This window comes from Poecilia mexicana, unplaced genomic scaffold (genome assembly GCF_051168715.1).
Source record: "Poecilia mexicana isolate PSO_F unplaced genomic scaffold, ASM5116871v1 scaffold_3, whole genome shotgun sequence".
Classification (NCBI taxonomy): Eukaryota; Metazoa; Chordata; class Actinopteri; order Cyprinodontiformes; family Poeciliidae; genus Poecilia; species Poecilia mexicana.
In genome coordinates, this window is record NW_028263372.1 from 36,039,385 (window position 1) to 36,060,789 (window position 21,405).

A 21,405-nucleotide genomic window follows, 5' to 3' on the forward strand; every position below is an offset into this window, starting at 1 on the left:
GTTTGTTTTCTAAAATAGCCATGTTTCACTGAAACATTGCACACTTGGTTATTTTTGGAGTTTTTAATAAAAATGATAGCGTTTCCGTGGCTCTCTGGTGAAACGGTTTGGACACGATGACCTAAAGGTTGTCATGGCGACATGGTGACCCCAACATGTCGGTCTGCAGTTTCAGCTTTAAACTCCCTGATTATTCCTCAGCTTGTAGATTTGGACAGATTTTCCAGGAGGAATTTTCTTGTCGTCGTTTCCGGACTAAAGCTGATCCAAACACGCTTGGCTTGATTAAAATGTTTTCCAGTCTTTCCAATTTAAAAAAAAAAAACTTAAAATCTTATTCATGATCTAGAAAAACAGGAAATTAATAGTTTAAATAAACTTTGTTAAAACTGCTTTCATTGTATTTATATCATGATTATTGCTTCACTCATAAATTACGATTCTCTAAACTTTTCGATGTGAAATGATGCAGCTGCCTAAAAGATGCGTTTAATTTCACAAAACCTTTCTGGGGTTCCAATGTGGATAGAGATGTAATTTAGCACAAATAATCTGCTAATTTTGGTGTTTCTGTGTCATTTCTTGATCATAATAACTTATTTTGAAAACTATTTTCAGGCCCAAAAGCAAGAGGTTACCATAGAAACGCTGCAGACGGAGCTGGACCAGACCAGTGAGGAGCTGGACAAGCTGAACTCGGCTCACCTGGAAGAGCGAGCCCAGCTGATCCACGACCTCCAGAGCCGCGAACGGGAAATCGACAGTCTGAAGGATGTTCTGCTGGAGAAGGACAGAGAGATATCCAGCCTGGCCGGGAACATGGCCGAGTACGCCGAGCAGCTCAGCGTGCTGAAGCAGGAGGTCAAGGAGAAAGAGGAGAGCCTGGTCCAGGTGGAGAGCGCTCTGAGGAAGGCTGAGCGGGAAGCTACGGTCATCAGGGACTCTCAGAACTCCGACCAGCAAACCCTGAACAGCAGAATCACAGAGCTGATGGGGAAGCTGAAGGATGCCGAGGCGGAGCTGGAGAAAACCAAGGAGGAAGGAGAGTCCAAGGCGGCCGAGGCGGAGCACCTGCTGAAGCAGGCCGAAGGCGACAAGAAAACCATCCAGGAGCTGCGAGGACACATCCAGAAGCTGAACGTGAGCCAAAGGAATCATCTCTCTGAATGTGAGACTCACATCTCCTCCCTGAAGGAGCAGCTCACCGTTTCAGCACAAAGGCTGCAGGAGTCCGAAGGAAAGATCCTGCAGCTTCAGGACGAAAACACGACCAGAGAAAAACTGCAGCAGGAGCTGAAGGATAAGGAACAGATTCAGGAAAGGGAGCTGAAATCCTCTAAAGACGAGCAAAACAAACTTTTAGCTCAGGTGGAGAAATACGGCAACCAGGTTGAGACATTATCCAGGAGATTAGAGGAGAAACTTGAGGCAATAAGATCTCTGGAAGATCAAATCAGGGCAGCAGATAAACTGGTGGAAGAGGAGAGGCAGAAGTTTGACTCAGAGAAGGTTAGGTTGAACAATGAGATCCAGAATCAGTCTGAAGGCATCTCCAAAGTCCAGGAGGTCTTAAGAAGCACAGAGACCCAAAAACAAGAGCTGGAGGTAAAACTTAAAGGGCTGAACGAAGAGCTGGAGCTTCAGAGACGCCAAACAGACGAGCTCCGTGAAAGAGTTACAGCTGCTCTTCAGCTCAACGGCAGTCTGGAGGAACAGCTTCAGGTCATCACCGAACACAGAGACAAGCTGCAGCTGGAGGCCAGCGAACGCATCAGAGCCGTTTCAGAAGCTACAGCCGAGAGGGATTCCCTCCACACCCGAATATCTGCACTGGAGACGCAGCTTTCTGACAGCAACAGAGTCATTCAAGGGCTGCAGAGAGAGAGAGAGGATTTAAACCAAGTCATAGAGCAAAGCAACAACTCCAACTCAGAGCTCCTGCTGGAGAAAACCAGCGAATGCAGCCGTCTGCTGGAGGCGCTCAGGGAGAAGGAGGAGGAGGCGACCCGGATGAGGCTGCAGGTGGAGAAAACGGAGCGGACCGCCGCTGACCTTCAGTCCAAAACCGAAACGCAGCAAAGCCTGCTGACGCAGCTGGAGGAGACGCTGACTCTGCTTCGAGAGCAAGAGTCCAGTTTGAAGTCTGGGCTGATGGAGACGGACCAGATGCTGAAACAGAAGGAAGAGGAAGAGACCCGGCTGAAGGCTGAAGCTGGATCCCTGAACGAAGAGCTTTCTGAGCTGAAGCAGCGACTTGAAGAGCAGGAGGAAACGTGTCGAACACACAAAGACCAACTGAACGACAGAAACCAGGCGGTGAAGTCTCTGAACGACCAAGTTAACGTCTTCAGAGAAAATACCAGAAAACTGGAATCTGAGGCGGAGTCGAGGAAAACCAAGATGGATGATTTAAATTCCCACCTCCAGACTCTCACCGAGGAAAACCAGAACCTCCGCCTCGCCTGCGAGTCCAAAGAAAACGAGATTTCTCTACAAAGACGGACTGTTTCTGAGCTTACCCAACAACTGGAAGCATCTGCTGAGCAGAACTCCCAGATTAGGGCTCAGATTATCAATCTGACGGCTGATAACCAGAGATTACAGGAAGAGTTGGGGAAAAACATCCAGTTGGTTTCTGACTTAACAGCCGAGAAAAGTTTCCTCCAGGCAAAAGCTTCCAGCCTGGAAAACCAAATCCAAGACAATCAGAAAACCATCAGCGCTCAGACCGAAGAGAGAGAGGAGCTGAGGAAGATCCTGACAGAAAGCCAAGAGTCCAAGGCTGCAGGTCTGCTGGAGAAGACAAACGAATGCACTCGTCTGTCCAGAATGCTGCGCGAGGCGGAGGAACACCTCCAGAGTTTACAGGAGCAGGTCAGTCAGCTGAAAGACGCGGAGAAAACCGTCTCTGAGCAGAGAGCCCAGCTGGAGGCCCGGCAGGACCAGCTGCTGCAGCTGCAGGACACCGTGTCCATGCTGCAGGAGCAGGGCTCGGTTCTGAAGGCCGCGCTGATGGAGAAAGACTCGGCGCTCAACCAGACGGCAGAGGAACGTCGAGTTTATCAGAACGAGCTTCTGACTCAGAGAGAGCTGGCATCGAAGCTGCAGGAAGAAGCCGAGTCAGTGAGGAGAGAAACGTCTGAGATCCGACAGCAGCTGGAGCAGAAAGAGCAGGCCTTCCAGGAGGTCACTGAGCAGCTGCAGAGTCACAGGGAGGAGCTGAAGAAACGCAGCGAGTCGGTGTTTTCACTCAGCAGTCAGATCGGAGCCATGAACCAGAGCGCCGCAGAGATGGAGGCGGAGATCTCCAGTTTAAAAGCTTCTCTGCAGAAACTCTCTGCAGAGAATGAGCAGCAGCTGCAGCAGAGCAAAGCCGAGGTGACCGACCTGAGGGACAGCATGCAGGCGCTGACGGACCAGAACTGCAGGCTGAAGGCTGAGCTGCAGAAAATGGCGAATGAGCTGGAGCTCATCAGCAGGCTGAGAGCAGAAATCTCAGACAGAGAGAAGGAGCTCAGAGACGTCCAGTCAGAGGCGGAGACAATGAGATCCACCATGCAGGAAAAGGATGAAAACCTGGAGAAACTGCAAGTTTTTGTCCAGCAGCAGGAGCAGCAGCTGAAGCAGGTCAAAGATCACAATGACACTCTGAAGAAACAGCTGTCAGAGCTGCAGGAGACGACCTCCAACCTCAGAGGTCAGGTAGAAACTCTGACCTCAGAGTCAGGCGCGCTGAAAGACGCCCTGGAGAAGAAGGAGCAGTCGAGCCTCGAGTATCAGAGTCACTCCACCGCCACCGTGGAGAACCTCAACTCACATCTGCAAGGCAAAGAGGCCGAGTGCCACAGCCTGAAAGAGAGGATATCTCACCTGGAGGAATCCGTCTCCAAGCTCAGCAGCTCCCTGCAGGTCCAGGCCTCTGAGGCGGAACGACTCAGGGCGGCTTTGGGAGAAAAAGACGCTGCCCTCCTGGAGCGATCCCGGTCTGAGGAGGAAGCTCAGAGGAGAGCCGACGAGGCTTCGCTCTTCAAGACGCAGTTCATGGAAAGCACAGAGATGGCGTCCCAGCTGCAGAGTCAGAACCAGCTGCTGTCTGCCGAGTCTGAAAACCTGAAGAGGTCAGCAGAGGAGACGCAGCGCGCCTTCACCAACCTACAGGAAAAGTACGCCCAGTCCCTGGAGGAGCTGCAGGACGTCAGGAAACGCCTTGCTGAACGGACAGAGGAGGTCGACGACCTTCGAGCACAAATAGACGAGTCCAGCAGAGGGCGCCAGACAGCAGAAACCACCGTGGAGACTCTGAGGACCGAAGTGTCTCTGATCAGGGACAAGCTGGACAGAAGCCAGGCCTTGAACTCCAGCCTGTCCCAAGAGAAAGAGGACGCCTTGGCATCCCATCAGGCAAGTGTAACTCAGCTGATGGTTGAAATAGAAAGACTTAAATCCCAACATCTTCAGGTCGCAGAGCAGATGAACGCTCTGACCGAGAACCTGGAGCAGAGAGAGATGGCTCTTCACGCAATAAACAACCAGTACGGCGCTCAGGCCAAGCAGGCGGCCCAGCTGCTCTCAGAGATGCAGAAACTGGAAGAGCGCAACAAGAGTCTGAGCGAGGAGCTACGGCTGTCCGGGGAGGAGCACCGCAAGCTGCAGGCGGAGAGGGAAGAGCTGGAGCAGAGCCGGCATCGGGAGCTGCAGGAAAAGCAGAGCCTACAAGCCAAGGTTAGTGCCAAAGACCAAGAGCTGTCTCTGTTGAAAGAAAACATACAAAAAATAGAGCAGATTCTGCAGGACTCTGAGAAGGAGTGGCTGTCGCTGCTGGACAGGGAGAAGCAGGACAAGAGTCTGCTCACAGAACAGTTAGAACGTCTCAAAACTGAAATGAAATCCAAAGATGTTAAAGTTAATGCTTTGAAGGAAGACTTAGACGGTTTGCAGGACAGACTAGCAGAGGCGTCAGCTGCAGTCATGCAAGGTTCAGACCAGCTGAGCGCTAAAGAGCTGGAGGCGTCGGCATCCAGAGTCCAGCTGGAGGGAGTTCTGGCTTCCATCCAGGAGAGGGAGGAAGAGAACCGGAGCCTGCAGCAGTCGCTGTCGGCTGCAGAAGACGAGCTACGAAGAATTCTGAAAAACAACAATGAAACGAACTCTTCTGGTAGAGAAGGAGAAGAATCATCACTGCAAGACCTGATAAAGTCGGTACACCAGAGTCATCAAGCTGAGATAAACGCTGTGAAGAGAGACCTGGCTGAAACTGCTGCTCAGCTGCAGAATCAAAGGAGCAGCCAAGAGAAGGAACAGGAAGCTCTGGAGAATTTACAGGCTCAGCTTCATGCAGAGCTGCAGAAGAACTCGTCCTTAGATGAGCAGATGAGCTGCATGAGCCTCCAGGTCAGCCAGCAGAAGGAGCTGCTCTCCTCGCTCAGCCAGCAGCTGAAGGATAAAGACGCCTCCATCGCTCAGGTCATCGAGGCCGCCTCCAACGAGAGGCTGAAGCTGGTTGAGGAAAACGCCTCCCTGTCAGCGCAGCTAGAGAACATGGAGCGTGCTCAGCAGGAGATTTCTCTGCAGCTCCAGGAACAGCTTTCATGTTTTCAGACGGAGAACTCTGAGAAGCTTCAGCTCGCAAAGGAAACAGAGGATCTGCAGAAGGAGCTCGCTGCTGCATCCAAAGAGAAGGAGGCCATGAAGAAGAAACTTCAGGCTGCTCTGGTTGTGAGGAAAGATCTGCTGAAAAGGATCGATGAGTACGAGAAGCAAAAGGAAGAAGGAGAGAACAATAAAATGTATGTTTTGCAGGAAAAATTGAATGAAATGAAACAAACGTATGAAGAAAAAATTTCTGTTCTTGATGCGGAGATACTTGAACACAAAGCAGTTGGTGAAAGGGCTGCAGAGCAATTACAGTCTGAAAAACAGCTGCTGCAGAGCACATTAATGCAAAAAGAGGAGAGCTTGTGTGACGCTTTAGAAAAAGTCAAGGAGAAAAACTCTGTCATTGAGGAGCTTCAGTCCAGAGCAGAAAACATCGAACAAGATAAAAACAATTTGATTCAGAAACTGGAGGAGCTTCAGGACGAAATGAAGACATTCCAGGACGAGCTGAAGGTCAAGTCTTCCTCCGCTGCTGCAGACCTGGAGATGGAGCTGGCTCAGATGAAGCAAGAAAAAGCTGCTCTGCAGAAAAAGGCCCAGGCTGCACTGCTGGCACGCAAGAAGGCTCAGGAAAATGAGAAGAAGCTTACTGAAGAGCTATCTGAGCTGAAGGAGAAGCACAAGGCTCTCTTAGCTCAACACCAGCTGCAGGCAGAGGAGCTGGAGGAGCTCCATAAAACCTCTACATCTTATCTAGACGAAGCAAACTCCTTACGACGGCTCATGGAGGAGAAGGACAAATCTCTGCAAGACGTCAAAGAGTCTCTGCAAACGGAGTTGGAAACCATCAGGTCCAGATTTGACAGCATTTCTCTTGAAATGGCTGATAAAAACGAAGCTTTTGCTCAGATTGAAGAAAGAGAAGCTGCTTTAAAGTCGACTCTGCAGAGCGTTCAGAGCGACCTGGAGAAAGCTCAGGCAGAAGTAGAACAGAAAACCCAGGAGATGGAGAAATATCAAGCTGGGCATCAGGAGAATCAGGAGTTATTGGGTAGAACTGTGACTTTAGAGAACCAACTCCAGGAAGAGAAGCAAGCAAACCAGGAAAAGCTTCACATGTTAATGAAAGAAAAGGAAGCCATGTTGGAGCAAAGCAACCAGCTGAGAACACAACTGGATGAAGCAGCTGGTTTGATTTCACAGAAATCTTCAGAGTCCTTAGCAATCCAAAAGAAGTTAACAGAGACGGAGCAGGAAAAAGAAGTTTTGGTCAAAGAAACTGAAAAGGTGAAGCTAAACTTCACAGAAATCCAACAAGAAATGGAGTTGTTGAAGGTGGATAAAGAAAACCTGGACAGGTTAATCAGTGAGCTGAAAGGTGAAATGGCTGCACTGAAGCAGCAGAACGTAAAGGAGGAGAAAGATGAAGTCAACAGAGACCAGGTTGCTTCCTCTTGCAAGTGTGCAGAAAACTTTGAAGTGAAACTGAAGGAGAAAGATGAAGCTTTGTCAGTTTCTCAGGCTCAAGTTTCAGAGAAAGATCAACTAATCACTTCACTGGAGCTGCAGCTGGTTCACCAAATCAAGATGCATGAAGTCACAGTTGAAAAGATGAGAACCGAAGCTGAGGGGCTTCAGAGATCCCAAGAAGATAACCAAACCAAACTTCTAACCAGGAAACTTCAAGCAGCTTTAGTTTCCAGAAAAGATCTGATGAAGGAAAACGCCTCGCTGAAGGAAGAAGTCGAGAAGTTGTCTGCTCAACAGGAAGCCAAGGAAGCAGAGTTCCTGGATCTGAAGTCATCCCTGTTGAAGCTGCAGCAACAGAACGTGGAGCAGGAAGGTTCTGTGTCATCCGTCCTCAAAGAAAGAGACGCGCTGGTCGCTGATGTTGATCGCATCCTGAACGACAACCGCAGCCTCTCTGCAGCCTGCGACAGTTTGAAGTTAACCATCGAGAGCATCACTCAGCAGAAACAGGCCTTCTCCTGCCAGCTCGAGTCGCTCAAAGACTCCCAAACCGAGGAGCTGACCAAATGGAAGTCAAAGCACGCCGAGCTGAAGCAAGAGTACGAGTCTCTGCTGCAAGCATACGAAAACGTGAGCAGTGAAATGGACAAGATGAGGCAGCTGTTGGAAGGAGCCAAGAGAGAGCGACAGGAAGCTCTGAAAAGAATCCATGACCAGGAGACCCAGAAGGAGATCCTGGAAAAACGAGCCCAAGAGGCGGAGGAGGAAAACGAGAGGATTAAAGAGAGGATGCACAAATTCTCCAAAGAGAAACGCCAGAAGATCGAGAACCTGGAGGAGGAGAATCAGAGTCTTCAAAAGCAACTCTCACAGCTCGATGGGAACCACGAGAAGGTGGTGTCCGAGCTAAGAGACAAAAACCAGGACCTGGAGGCAGAGATTTCCCAACTGGCAGAGAAACTCTCAGCGATTCAGGCAGAAAACACCCAGCTGGCTGAAAAACTAGAATCAGCGAGTTGTTCTCTGGAGGAGAAGCGCTTGGAATCAAACAACAACGCTAACAACATGCAGCTGAAGCTCGATGAAGCTCTCAGCTTGAATAACTCACTGACGGCGCAAATTGAAGCACAAAAAACAGAACTGAGCGCACAGCTGGAAATAAGCAATCTGCTGCAGAAGGAGAAGGCGGATCTTTCTGAAAGACTGAAAGAAATCCAGAAGGAGCTGGAGCTGGAGCTGGGAAAGCGAGACGATGGGATCAAAGAGCTCCGAGACATTCTCAACAAGCACAGCCAGGAGATGATCAGTCTGAACGAGAAGGTCCGAATCCTGGAGGACGACAAGTCACTGCTGCAGGAGGAGCTCGAGAACACCCAGGAGATTTCGGACAAGGTGAAAAACGAGAACGAATATTTGGAAACTGTGATCCTGAAGAATTCAGAAAGAATTGATGAGTTGACAGAGACTGTCAATGTCCTGCAAACCCAAAACGCTCAGCTGACGGCGCAGCTCGCAACGAGCAGGGAGACGAGCGATCGGGTCTGTCGAGAAAAAGAGCTGGAGCAGCTCAAGTTGGTCCGAGAGTTTGAGGAGAAACTCAAGACTGTTCAGAGAGGCAACGAGGGATCCAAGAACGTGAAGAAGGAGCTGCAAGAGCTGCTCAAAGAAAAGCACCAGGAGATAAATCAGCTCCAACAAAACTGCATCAGGTACCAAGAGGTGATTCTAGATCTGGAAAACTCCCTGAAGAGCTCACAGTCAACCTGTGAACATTTGGAGAAAGAGCTGAAGAAGAACTCTGAGAAGATGTTGGCATCAGAGGAGAGTAGCAAGAGACTCGAATCCGAGTCGGTAAAGATCAGGAAGCTCCTCCAGGAGGCAGAGGAAAAGATCACAAGTACCGAGTCTGAAAGGGAGCAGCTGGCTCTTCAGATATCCCAGAATGTTAAACAGATAGAGGAAACTAAATCATCACAACATACTGAAGAAACACAGAGACAATCCTTCATGCAGAATCAGCTACAGCAACAAGTTGATGAGCTGAAGAATCTGAGAGAGAAGGAAAATGAAAGATTGGATGAACTGATCCAGGAGTTGCACTCTAAAGATCTCCAGATAAACACTCTGAGGAGAGTGGTTGAGACCAGCGAAGCCAAGCTTTCTGCTCTGACTTCCACTCCTCATGGGGCTGACACCTCCAGACTATGGGATGATTTGTTCCAGAAGAGCCTCCACCAGAAAGACAAGCAACTGCTGGAACAAGGGTCAACCATCACAAGGTTCCTGGAGGATCTGAGGAAGAAGGAAAAGGAAGTGAATGAACTTCGAGTGGCTAAACTAAGACTGGAAAGGACGTTGAATGAGTACTCAGTTGCTGCCGCTGCTCATCAGCGTCAGATGTTTATCGTAAGCGCAACCAATGCTGAAGTGAGTGAGAATTTGGAGCTCATGACTGTTCAGGTGAAGGAACTCAGTGGTCGAGTGGAAAGACTGGAGCAAGAGAAGAACGGCCTGAACCGACAGCTGGCAGAGCGAGAGGACGAGCTCTGCCAGCTGCAGCCTCGTCTTCAGCAGATGGAGAAGCTCAACGCTGACACAGAAGCTCAGCTGCACCTTTTACAAACCGAACGGGACAGAATTCAGGCCGACTTTGACAAGCAGCTGGGCATTTCACTTCAACTGAAAACACTCCTTCAGGGCAAAGATGCCGAGATCTCCTCCCTGCTTTCCTGCAAAGATGGCCAGATGTCCGGGTATCTGGAGCAACTCCAGGCTAACTATCGCAACCAGGTGTCTGTTTATGAAGACAGACTCACGTCGTCACGCTACCAAAGAGAGAGGCTGGACAAAGAGATAAGAGCTCTTCAGGCGAAGGTCAAAAGTCTTGAAATTCAACTGAGCAGATCCGTTCAAGAAAAGGAACAGATGGAGATGAAGATGGAGTCATTCAAGAACTCAATGGTGTCTTTACAGAGCGAACGGGAGCGGCTGATGTCCGAATACAGAGTACTAGAGGCAAAGAGTCAGTTGGGGCTGAAGGATAAAGAAGGTTCCCCTGATGGTGAGGGCAGTGCAAGCAAAGGCTTTAAGCATGAAATCAAAAAGTTGCTGCATCAAATGGATGATCTGAACTCTGAGAACGCCATGCTCAGGGCTCAGCTGGTGCGCTACCGAGAGGATTTAAATCAGGTACTGTCCCTTAAAGACAACCAGGTGAAGGTTCTGCTTCAGAAGCAGCAGGATGTGATCAAAAACCTGGAAATCCAAAAGGCTTCCACTGAAAAGCTGCTCAGAGATTCTCGGCTGGAACTCCAAGAGAAACAGGAAGACAGTAATGCGATTAAAACGGAGAATGAAGAACTCAAGGGTAAAGTCTCCAAACTGGAAGCTGAAAGAATGACAACTAATGAGGGCAGGGTCATTGCCAATTTACAGGATGCCATGGCGGCCAAGGCCTCTGAATGTAGCGACCTCCAGCAGAAACTGCTCTCCCAGAAAGCATCGGTCGATGAGCTCAAAAGCAAAATGCAACAGTTGGAAGAAGAGACTGACAAAAAACTTGCTGAAGCTGAAGATAAATACAACAGTGAGCTGGACACCTTTGAGCGGGAGGTGGAGCTGATGAGAACCGAGCGTGAGACGGCAGATCAAAGAGTGGCGGAGCTCGCCAAAGATTTGCTGGATTTGGAGCAGCAGTTAGCTGAAGCTAAATCACAAAACAAAGACCTGAAGGCTCAGAATGAATCTCTGTGCAAAGCCATGGCCGCTCTGCAGAATGACCGAGACCAGCTCATCGAGGACTTCAAGACCCTCAGGAACAGGTACGACGAAGAACTCCGGCAGAGTCAGGTGGCTCTGAACACAGTTGAGCGCAGTCTGCAGGACGCGTCTTCAGACCTGGCCGGATATGCTAAAGAAAGAGACATCCTTATTCTCAAATTAAAAGCTATAGAGGGCAAAGATGCACACGAGGAGCTGAGCAAGTTGTTGGATGAACTGTCGAAGGCCCTGTCAGAGAAGGAACGAGAGCTGAAACAGGTGGTTCTGGAAAATGGCGCATACAGCAGGCAGCTGTCTGCGTTCTCCAGATCCATGGCCAGCCTACAGAACGATCGCGACCGGCTGATGGAGGAGCTGGCTGGTGCCAAAAGAGAGGCTGAATCCAAACAAGGGTCGAGTGCAGAGATGGTTCTCACCTCGATCATGGAAAAGGAAAAAGCCGTCGGTGCCTTCGAAGATGAGAATGATGGGCTGGTAAGTGGAGTCATCACCTCGATATCGGTTTGACTGCTGGATGATTAGATGTTTATTAGATATTACTTAACTATTGGATCAGTGTGGGTTGCCTTTTGATTGGTTGTTGCTTGCCTGTTGGTTTTCTATTGGTTGGTTTTGTGTTAATTGGTTGTCAGTTTTCTGTTGGTTGCCTGCTTTCATTGTGATGGTTGCCTGTTGGTTTTCTGTTGGTTGCCTGTTGGTTTTCTGTTGATTGCCTGTTGGTTTTCTGTTGGTTGCCTGTTGGTTTTCTAATAGTTGCCTGTTGGTTTTCTATTGGTTGGCTGTTGGTTTTCTAATAGTTGCCTGTTGGTTTTCTAATAGTTGCCTGTTGGTTTTCTATTGGTTGGCTGTTGGTTTTCTGTTGGTTGGCTGTTGGTTTTCTATTTGCTGCTTTTATATTGATTGCCTTTTTGTTTTTTGTTGGTTTCTTACTAGTTTTAATTGATAGTTGGTTTTCTATTGGTTGGCTGCGTTCTGCTTCTTGCCTTCTCATTTTCAGTTTGTTGCTTGTTGATTAACTAATGGTTGATGGGTTTTCTATTTAAAACATCGCATGCTGTCTAATGTTTTAAGTTGCCCTGATTTCAGTTCTATGTTGTCATATTTCTGCGTAGTTTGCTGATGATCTGTGACATGATTCTATGTCTGCAGGTGAAGGAAATGAAATCTGATGAGCTCCACCAGTCTACCAGCAGCTATCAGCAAAACACTGCACATCTGAGGTAAAACGCCCAACTGCATATGGATCAAAATCCAATTTTAGAGGGATTTACGCCTGGACTGGAAAATGATTGGAGTGTTTTCATTTTAATCTGTTGTTTCTACATTCAGAAAGGCTTGAAAATAAATCATTCTGCTTCTTCGTAAAAACTATTTTTTTCTAACTTCATGACTTTTGTCAGTTACAGATATTAAGAATGATTTTTTATTTTGCTGTTTAGGTCTGAAGCTGAGAGGAAGGACACCCTGCCCATTAAAGTAAGCTGCTCTTCTAAAATATATTTCTATTCTTTTCAATTCATGGACTCTACATCAGTAGTTCTTCATTCTGTCACATGGTATATTAGAATATTTCACTGAACTATGAATGTTTTTCAATCATTTTTATCCTTTTCCTCTGAGTTTTATGGGGTTTTTATTTACAGCTAATCTTGGACATTTAGTGACAATATGACTTAATATCTAGTAAAAACACCAAATAATCCAGTTTTTCATACAGAAGGAAACGGCTGCGCTGGCAGGCCAGAGCAGCCAGGAGGCAGCAGTGAGTCGGTTAGAGGCTGAGAAGATGCAGCTGTACAGAGACCTGCAGCGCTGCGTTTATGAGATCCAGCAGCGGGACCAGTACTTCCATCAGCTCAACACCAAGGTATGAAACAGCCCGGCTCCTCTGGAGGCCATTCACAGCTGCCAGCCGAACCAAAGCCGAGATCTTCTGAGAGATGACGTGCTTCTCATCCACCTTCGTCCCTCGTCTTCCTCTCTGAAGCTGCAGCAGGCGGTGGAGGAGAAAGCTGCGGTCGCAGGCCAGCTGAGGGCCGTTTCCCAAACGCTCAGGGACAGCCAGAACCGCTGCCACTGGCTGGAGAGTCAGATCCAGGGCCAGGTAGACCCTCCACAGCACCTGCAGCCGTCACTGGTGTCCATGCTGCTAGTTCCACACCAGATGGAGGCAAAAAGATTAAATCTAATCTTTTCTGCTTTGTTTGCACCTTCTGTCCACAAACAAACTGGATTCTTGGGTTTTAAAACCTGATAAATTAAATAAACAAAACTCATCATGTTCTGTTTGCACCGTTTGACGCCATCAGGGCGGACATGTTGGATTAAAGCCTGGTGTTTGCACACAGCAGGGCGCGGCTGAAGTGGCTCCTGGAGCTCCTCAGGAGAGGAGCAGCGACTCCGTCAGCGAGGCGGCAGAGGCCAGTCAGCTCCGGGAGAGGTGACCACACCTTCCATCTCATCCTTATAACATCCTCCACTCATGAAATCAGTAAAATCAGTGAACCTGGATGGTGTGTGTGTGTGTGTGTGTGTGTGTGTGTGTGTGTGTGTGTGTGTGTGTGTGTGTGTGTGTGTGTGTGTGTGTGTGTGTGTGTGTGTGTGTGTGTGTGTGAAGGCTTGTGGAGGTGGAGCTGAGTCTGGCTGATGAACGAGCGAGGAGAGAGAGTGCAGAAGAGGCGCTGCGGCTGGCGGAGGACAGAGCGAAGAGGTGAGGCGTTCACAGACCTCTCACAGAGTCCGGCTGTGAAAAGCTGCAGTTTAAAATGTGTTTCTGTTGCTCAGCGCTGCATCCGGCCTGTCCAGGGACAATCAGAGGGACTTCAGCATCGAGATGGAAGCAGAGGAGGAGTGGGAAGCCCTGAGCCTCAACCCAAACCAGCCGCTCATAACACGGAAGGTCAGTATCACTCCAACACTCTTTAATTTAGTTTTCATTTTAATTATAATACCTTCCTGTTAAACACCAACATGCTTAGGGAACCTTTCTGGGAGTCCTTGGTTGTTTCTACCAGCTTGAACTGAACGGTGCCCCCTACAGGGCAGATAAAACTGGCTGGTATTTTTCTGATAGTAAAAATAAAACCGACTAAGAGAATTTTAAATTATGAGAATAAAGTCATAATATAACCTGAGGAAAGAGAAAAATTGAGAAAAAGTTGTTATTGTATTATTATGACTTTATTCTTGTTATTATAAATAATTTCTTAGCCTGGCTCTAATACTCCATCATAACTTGAACATTATAAAACATGTCAAAATATAATATTACATTAAAGCTTGTGTTGATGGCTGGTATGGAAAGTAGAAAATAAATAGAGAAATAGAAACACTAAATATGGTTTGCCATGTAACTGATTATATGACAACTGGGCTTGCCTTATTCCACTGTGGGAGCATTTAATTGTGAGTTTAGATTTCCAGACCAGCAGGTCGGGTCTTTACGCTCCGGTCTCATCCGGTCTGGCATCAGTTTGGTGTGGAGTTCTTCAGGTGGAGCTTCAGTGTGTTTTCCTGATGGATGGTTTGTCTCCCCCTACAGGTGAAAGGTGGCATGGTGGCGTGTCGCCGGTGGCTGAGGGGGCGGAGCCTCTACTTCTCCAGGCTGCTGACGGGTCGCGCTCGCTCTCGGTATTTCTTCCTGGCCTACCTGCTCACCATCCACGTGGTGGTCCTGATGTGCCTCAGCGGGGCCTGGTAGTGGACCCTCAGGGTCTCCTGCGGTTTAAACTGCGTTTCTGTGTTAAAACACTAAAACCAGCAGAGCTGCACGAGCTGCGGCTCCCTCTGGACTCCTGCAGGTCGCAGGACACTTGCACTAATATTTAAACACCAGACAGCTGCACAGTTCCTGCAGCGGTTCTGGGTTTATCGTTGCTTCTGTCAACCTGTAGAGAGCGAAGCTGCAACCAGGTTTTTCTGTTAAACTGAGTTATTGAATGTCTGTGTGAAACAAGCCTTTAATCATGGCTCTCCTTTTGGTTTTCTTACAATTTAATAATCAGAGGAAGGAGCTGGAGTTCTTGAATAGTCGTAGTTTTAGGTTTTTGTGTCTGAAAGGAGACGGGATGATTAAACCTCGGTCCGGTCTCCGGTAACACTACTGAACGTCTCCGTTGCCTCCCTGAGCGAACTCATCCTCACCCCCCGCTGCTTCACCCGCCCTGCCTCACGCCATGAGTTGCACATAATCAATCGTAATGCTGACTTCAACTATGCACTGATGGAAGCTCACAAGCACCGCTCCCTTTAAAGCCAAAGGCGGCAGAGAAACTGTCCATGGTAACGATGATGATGATGATGATGATGATGATGATGATGAGGAGATGTGTCAGTGTGTGCCATTTGAAATAATCTGCAGATATTTAAGATCCTCCTGTATTTATGAGTATCCAGAGCCTGGGCTGTACATGATGTATTTATGTTTGTATATTCCTCTGTACATTTTCCATGAAATCAGAAGTTTCCTGAAAGCGGATCGGATTACAGCTCCTAAACTGATCCGGTTTAGGGGAAAGCTGCGGTTCTGCTGCGTAGTTGTAATTACTTGTATAAAAGTTTGAGGTTCCAACATGAAAAACGGAACCGAATGTATTTATGGAAAAAGGTGAAACTACTGAAAAATGACATATTTTCTTTACTGCGTCTCTTTTTCCGAGTTGGCGACGCCTCAGAGGCTCGAGGTTAAACTTTGTGCAATAAAGTGACATTTTTCAGCTCATCCTTCATCATCTCAGAAAGACGTTAATAAAGTTCATCAGATCACTTCTCACCTGCTTCTTTCTCTGCTTTAAAGGTGAAGCCAATGTTGAGAAAAATGCTTGTTTTATAAACATGCACATCATTTTTCTGGTGTTTTTAGAGCAGGACATTTTCACTGTATAGTTCTAAAAAGATAAACTTTTCTTCTTCTTTTGTGTTGGAGGAATGTGATGCTCATACTGTCCAGCAGAAGTGGGCGCATTTCAGCTGATGGACGAGGTGGGGGGTTTTCTGCACCTTAGCATTTTTGCTAACATTTAGCATACTTAGTTTTTCCTAAATTACTTTTTCCAGATAAATTCTGAAGTACTAAATTAATCGTCAGTTTTGTAAACATTCAGTTGAATAAAGCTCAACAAGACTAGATGTGATTGGTCGATGCAATGGCCCAACATAATGGTTGAGATTGGTCATTGTTTTCAGGTTTAGCACTTTAGCATAAGCTAAGCTATTGTTTATGATTAGTGCTTTAGAGCAGCTAACTAGTTAGCGGTGCCGTCTGGAGCAGGTTTGGTTGAATTGGACCCGTTTGTGTTATCAACAGGTCTGATATGAGTTTGTTTGTGAATTGCACTAAATAAATGTAAAGTGGGGAAAATGTGAAATAATACATGATATCATTGCTATACTGAGGAAGCATGATCTCATTAGTAAAGTTTTTTAAAGGTTTAACTGGTGAAAATTGGAAAAAATGAACATAAATTAGATGTTTGGGTGTAAATGCAGCTCAGAATAATTATCTTCATTTGATTCAGTTTACCTGAACTGGTTCTGATGACTCGTTACCTTAAAGCCTTAATCATTATATTAACCTCTGTTTTTAGGCTAAAGTACAATTATTTTTAAATGTTAAGTTTGATATTAACAAGGATAACCGATTTTTTTATTTCATGTAATGTGCTCATTCTACCACAAGAGGGCAGAGTCTGCCGGTGTCCTGTGCAGGACATCCCAGTATAACCTGAGCCAACCATGCTGACGGCGTCACAGAGGTGGGATCTGTGTCTCCTCGTGAATTTGGCCCATTTTCCAGTTATTTCAGCTGCAGGAAGTGATCATTAATTTATTTCCTCAGAGCCGAGTCGTCAAAGTCTTAAATCATTTATGGAGAAGTTCCCTCTTCTTCTCTAAGACTGGATCTGATCTCATTCAACATGACGTCGTGCTGGAGGCAGAGTGGGCTTTCCTCAGGAAAACGGCTTCTCTCTCTGCTTCACACAACCTTCAGGTTCTGATCAGAGGCGAATTACAGCTTTTATAGAAGTCAGTTATGTCTCTTTCAGCAATGAAGTCCAATATTAGACTCCAGTTTCCATTGCTGGTGGGGATGAATCATGGACATTTAAAAACCTGAGCCATGCTGTCTCACTCCGACCTGAAGTCAACTCGCTTTGGATTTCCGCTCAGACTTGGTTCTAATAAAAGAAGGAAATCTGCATCTCGGTTTGCTCCGGTAGCCTTAAAGCGGTTCTCCAGTTGAGGGTGACCCAGTTGCTTCCAGCACCGGAGGAACAGAAGAGGAGGAGTAGGAGAGAAGCATGTGGGAAACTGCTATGATTAATGTGCCTTCAGAGGTGGACTGAGCCAGAAAGGAGGCCAAACACTGAAGGCTTCTCAAAAGTAAACGATGTTTTCATCAGATCTGAACCCACAGCTGATGCATCCAGGATGACTCTTCTTCCTCACATGTCATTAAATCTGATGTCTAACAGCAGGAATACAGACGGGACTTGTCCTTTCAATCAACTGACAAACTGGTTTATTACTGGTTCATCACATCCCAGAGTCAAAGCCATCAGAGGATTTAACCCGACCAGAGAAATGAGGCAGAGCATCTGGTCACTGCCTTGAAGACTCAACACCTTCAAAAACAATTCAACGACTGAAAATATCAGCTGACTTTGAAAACGACTCCTGGAGTTCCACAGGGGTGTGAGTTCACTACCCTGATCTTTTTAGTTTATTTTCTGAATGTTTCACCTTTTTTATTATAACGGTATTTAGGGTGTTTTTTTATTTTTTTTATTTTTACTCTGTCTTTGGTTTCTACTGGCAGATGAGGAAATTATCAGGATTTCTTAAGTCAAAATCTTTGACAAAAGAATTCACAATTAGGGTTTTTATCTGTTTCAAGCTAAATCTGTGAGGCGACACATATGGCTCACAGTTACCAAACCTTCATTCTGCTGATGGGATGAACTATAAAATAAATTAGTTTGTTTTATTAAATCCACCTTTACCTTTCAGGACTGAACCTGTTACTGTGGTTCATTTAAAGCGGCTCTGAAATCTGATTGGTTAATCCAGATGACAGCTAGCATTAGCACCACCTACTGGCTTTAACAGGTGAAATATAAGATATTCACAATGAGAGGCAACATGGAACCATGAAATAATAATACATAACATTTGTGCTTTTTGTAAAGCAAAATTGCTTTCTACTCAAAACACGTAAATAATTATAGTTTAAATGTTATTTATTTCACTGAAGTGATTTTTTTTCTTTTTGTTGAATTGTGACATATTTAGCCCTCCATATAAATCTTGATATTCCAGTTTCTTTAATGAATTTATAATTATGTTTTTTCTACAGAGAACTAAAATGTGAGAAACTGATTTGAGCTTTAAATGTGCAGCAGCAGCGATGATGATGATGATGATGATGATGTTTTCATTGTTTTCATTGTTTTCATTGTTTCATTGTCTCAGTCTGCAGGTTTTCTCTGTTACCTGTTTTAGTCCTGAGTTTTTTCCGCCTGGCCTATAAAATGTCCCAGTTACTAACTGGGTCTCCTGCTGCTGGAGGTGCTGGTGGTGCTGGTGGTGTAAGGAGGAGGCAGCCGGGCGGAGGCTCGTCCAACACGCCTGTGATCCCACCGCTCAGCCTTTTCGTCGCCTCTGGAATTGCTTTGGGCCGGCGGACGTGTCCGGACAGACGCCTCGCTCATCACTGCCTCTCTGGAGCGGCTCAGACTTGTGACTCCTCTTCCTCGTCTTTTTTCTGTTTCTGGTTTCTTCATCATCTCACCCTCCTCATCCTCCTGCTCAGCTGCGGCTCTCTGACCTGCAGGAGTCCAGAAACACCAACATGCAAACATAAAACGCCGCAGCTCTAATTCTCTGCCCACTGCTTCGGCTTCAGCATCTTTACCTCACATGCATGACCCCGCTCCCAGAGTGGCTCATTGGTTGCCATAGGAACCAGATCCTCCCCAGCAGGACCCCCGACGCCCCTCGCCAGCGCCGCACATCCAGACTCCTCCCCTGCTGTCCGTGTTCAGCAGAGGCTCCAACATGTTGGAAGAGGTTTTCATCACCAGCTGCTTTCAATCACCAGTTAAAACACAGCAGCAGCTTCAGCTTCAGTCTGACACTTTAACACCTCCAGGTACAATTAACAAATTATTTCACACAAAATTATGAACTTTCAACTTAAAGGACAGATTTTTGCTTAAATGTCTGGATTTCTAATTAAAATACTGACATATTCATGGAGTTAAATGTCTGAAATCTTCCTGAAACAGTAAACTTCCAGAGGTCAAGGTCAGGTCAACCTGCAGCCGTCTGAAGGTTACAGCTGAACAAACTAAAGTCTGAAACTGGCCTACAATCAACACAAACATCCAACAGCCAAGATAACAGAGTTTAGGACAGAAACACACCCACTGAAATATGATCTCATCTGCATATTTAAATTTTAATTAATCCTCTGAAAGCACCAACACAGGAACATGTGAACCGACATGATGAGTAAAGAAAAATCACTTTTACAGTAATTATGTGTAAATAAAATAAAAATCCATCTAAACAGTAAAACTGACTGGAATCTTTTCCTCTTTTCCTGCTGACATCAGCTCTCTGTCTCTTTACGGCTCACGGTGCGTTCAGGTGCACCGCTTACATTAGATAAGAATCAATCTGACTTTTATCTGTTATGCATAAACATTTCCAGGACAGAGGAGATATTTCACTCTTTCTATTTTTCATAAATTATCAAATCTGGAGGAAAAACCTCCACTTGATATCTGAGCTTTGACTAGACCAATGCATCACCTTGATTCTCTGTTCTGTCACAGTTTTGCTGCTGTGTTTGGGTCTTGCTCTGGTCATGACCCCGAAGCTCTGTGGCTGTAAAACAAGCCCACAGCATCCTCCCTCCACCACCGTGCCTGACTGAGCTGTTTGTGTTTGGCTCTCATTAACATTTATTATTATTATTATTATTATTATTATTATTATGATTTTCAGGTCGGTTATCTTCTCCTCCTGTGGTGTAAAATCATTTTGCTTTGCGGTGAAATGGAGCCGCAGAGCGGAAACGTGAAGAGGAGGTTTTAGTCCTGATCCTGATGGAGCCTTTTGACTGAAGTGTGAATATTTACAGTGGAGAGAAAAACGCTGCACACACACACACACACACACACACACACACACACACACACACACACGCTGGGACCAGAGTGTTTGGTTTTCATACTGATCTGCCCGTCTCTCTCTGCCTCCGGTATGAATGGTTCCGTTGCTGTGGACCCGGTCCTGGGTGGAACCGGCCTGTTGCTCTGGCCGCCTGCCACTGTTGCCATGATCAGCATCCTGCTCGACTTTCCATCGCCGTTGTCATGGTGATGGCCGTTTATTTGCAGGGGGCCACGCTGGTCTCCAGTGTTTCCGGGCAGGTAGATGAATGTTTCAGCCCAGTGACGTCATCATGCAGCGGTCACATCCGGTCCAGAACCGACCCGACAGAAACACTTTGACCAGGTTCTGCTCTGGACTCCAGAACCTGAGAAAAACAACAATTCTGACCTTTCAGAAACTATTTTTAACTCTAAACTTTTTTACATCAACAGCATGTGATGTGAGTTTTATGGGTTTTTATGTGACAGAGAAGAAATATTCATATTCATCGTTTCAATATTTTCAAGAAATAAAAGTATGAGTTATGTATTCACCCCCCTTTACTCTGACACCCACAGTAAAATCCAGAGCAACTAATTGCAACAGAAGTTGCTCATCCTGTTTTATTTCTTCTGTGTTGATCAATTTTCACCAGTTTGTTTATTATTTTTACTGATCTTTAGATTTTCTAAATGATTTCAATGTTTTTAATATTTAATATTTTTTCATTTCTGTTTACTTTTGATGTCAAATGTTTGTGTCCATGTTTTTCTGTTTATTTTATGTTTGAATTTTCCTGTTTAGTTATTTGCTTTTTTTATTTACCCTTCACCATTTAACTCTTATTTATTATTTAAAGTGATGTAACTGATTCTTGGTTTGTTGATGAAGTTTACATGTTGTCTTGTTTACATCAGGATTAATATTCTGTGATAAAATCTAAACAGGAAGTTGCTTTTATTAGTTATTGCTGGTCCCTCGTTGTGAATTGTGCTTCATCATTTTCATCCAAACTCAGACAAAATGTCTGTCCAAACCTGGATCTCTGAAATCCCCTGGTGCTTCCTGTCAGTCCAGCCGGGCGCCTGGCCCTTTAAATGCCTTCAGGCTTTGCTTTGTGAAGCTTCCAGCTGTAGAAACATCAGGAAGCTGCTTCTGCTCAGATTCTGAAGTTTGTAGCAGTTTGGTCCCAACGTTGAATAAAAGTTTGGCCACTCAGGTTAAAATGTTGAAGCAATAGAAAACAGACAGAAATGTTTTTATGAATTCATTAGTTTCTACATCCAGGTTAATCTCGTTCAGATCAAATATCTGTTTTGGGTTAATAAATAACCAACATATGTCATAAATCTATCCACATATGTCGTGCATCTCTAAAAAATCACAAAACCTGCATTTACT

At 46.1% G+C, this 21,405-nt stretch overlaps 1 protein-coding gene and 1 long non-coding RNA gene across 6 annotated transcripts in view; one reads left to right on the forward strand and one right to left on the reverse strand.

The window, feature by feature from the left end:
* The window catches only part of LOC106925395 (uncharacterized), a 35,284-nt gene extending 19,668 nt beyond the window's left edge, over positions 1-15,616 (forward strand). For 4 of the 5 annotated variants that reach the window (XM_014999706.2, XM_014999709.2, XM_014999708.2 and 1 more), the window contains 9 exons: positions 619-11,319; positions 11,995-12,065; positions 12,285-12,321; positions 12,563-12,712; positions 12,833-12,949; positions 13,194-13,285; positions 13,463-13,555; positions 13,630-13,744; positions 14,387-15,616. In XM_014999706.2, the coding sequence (XP_014855192.2) occupies positions 619-11,319; positions 11,995-12,065; positions 12,285-12,321; positions 12,563-12,712; positions 12,833-12,949; positions 13,194-13,285; positions 13,463-13,555; positions 13,630-13,744; positions 14,387-14,545 (11,535 nt within the window). In that variant the 3' untranslated portion in view covers positions 14,546-15,616. The remainder of the gene's footprint in view (positions 1-618; positions 11,320-11,994; positions 12,066-12,284; positions 12,322-12,562; positions 12,713-12,832; positions 12,950-13,193; positions 13,286-13,462; positions 13,556-13,629; positions 13,745-14,386) is intronic. The other variant, XM_014999707.2, reaches the window with a different exon arrangement.
* Positions 15,617-18,065: 2,449 nt separating this feature from the next.
* Positions 18,066-19,416, reverse strand: LOC106925407 (uncharacterized). Its single transcript, XR_001419835.2, has 2 exons — positions 18,758-19,416; positions 18,066-18,670 (listed from the first exon to the last, which is right to left on the reverse strand). It is a non-coding gene; the product is annotated as an uncharacterized LOC106925407 (long non-coding RNA).
* Between the last annotated feature and the right edge of the window lie 1,989 nt (positions 19,417-21,405).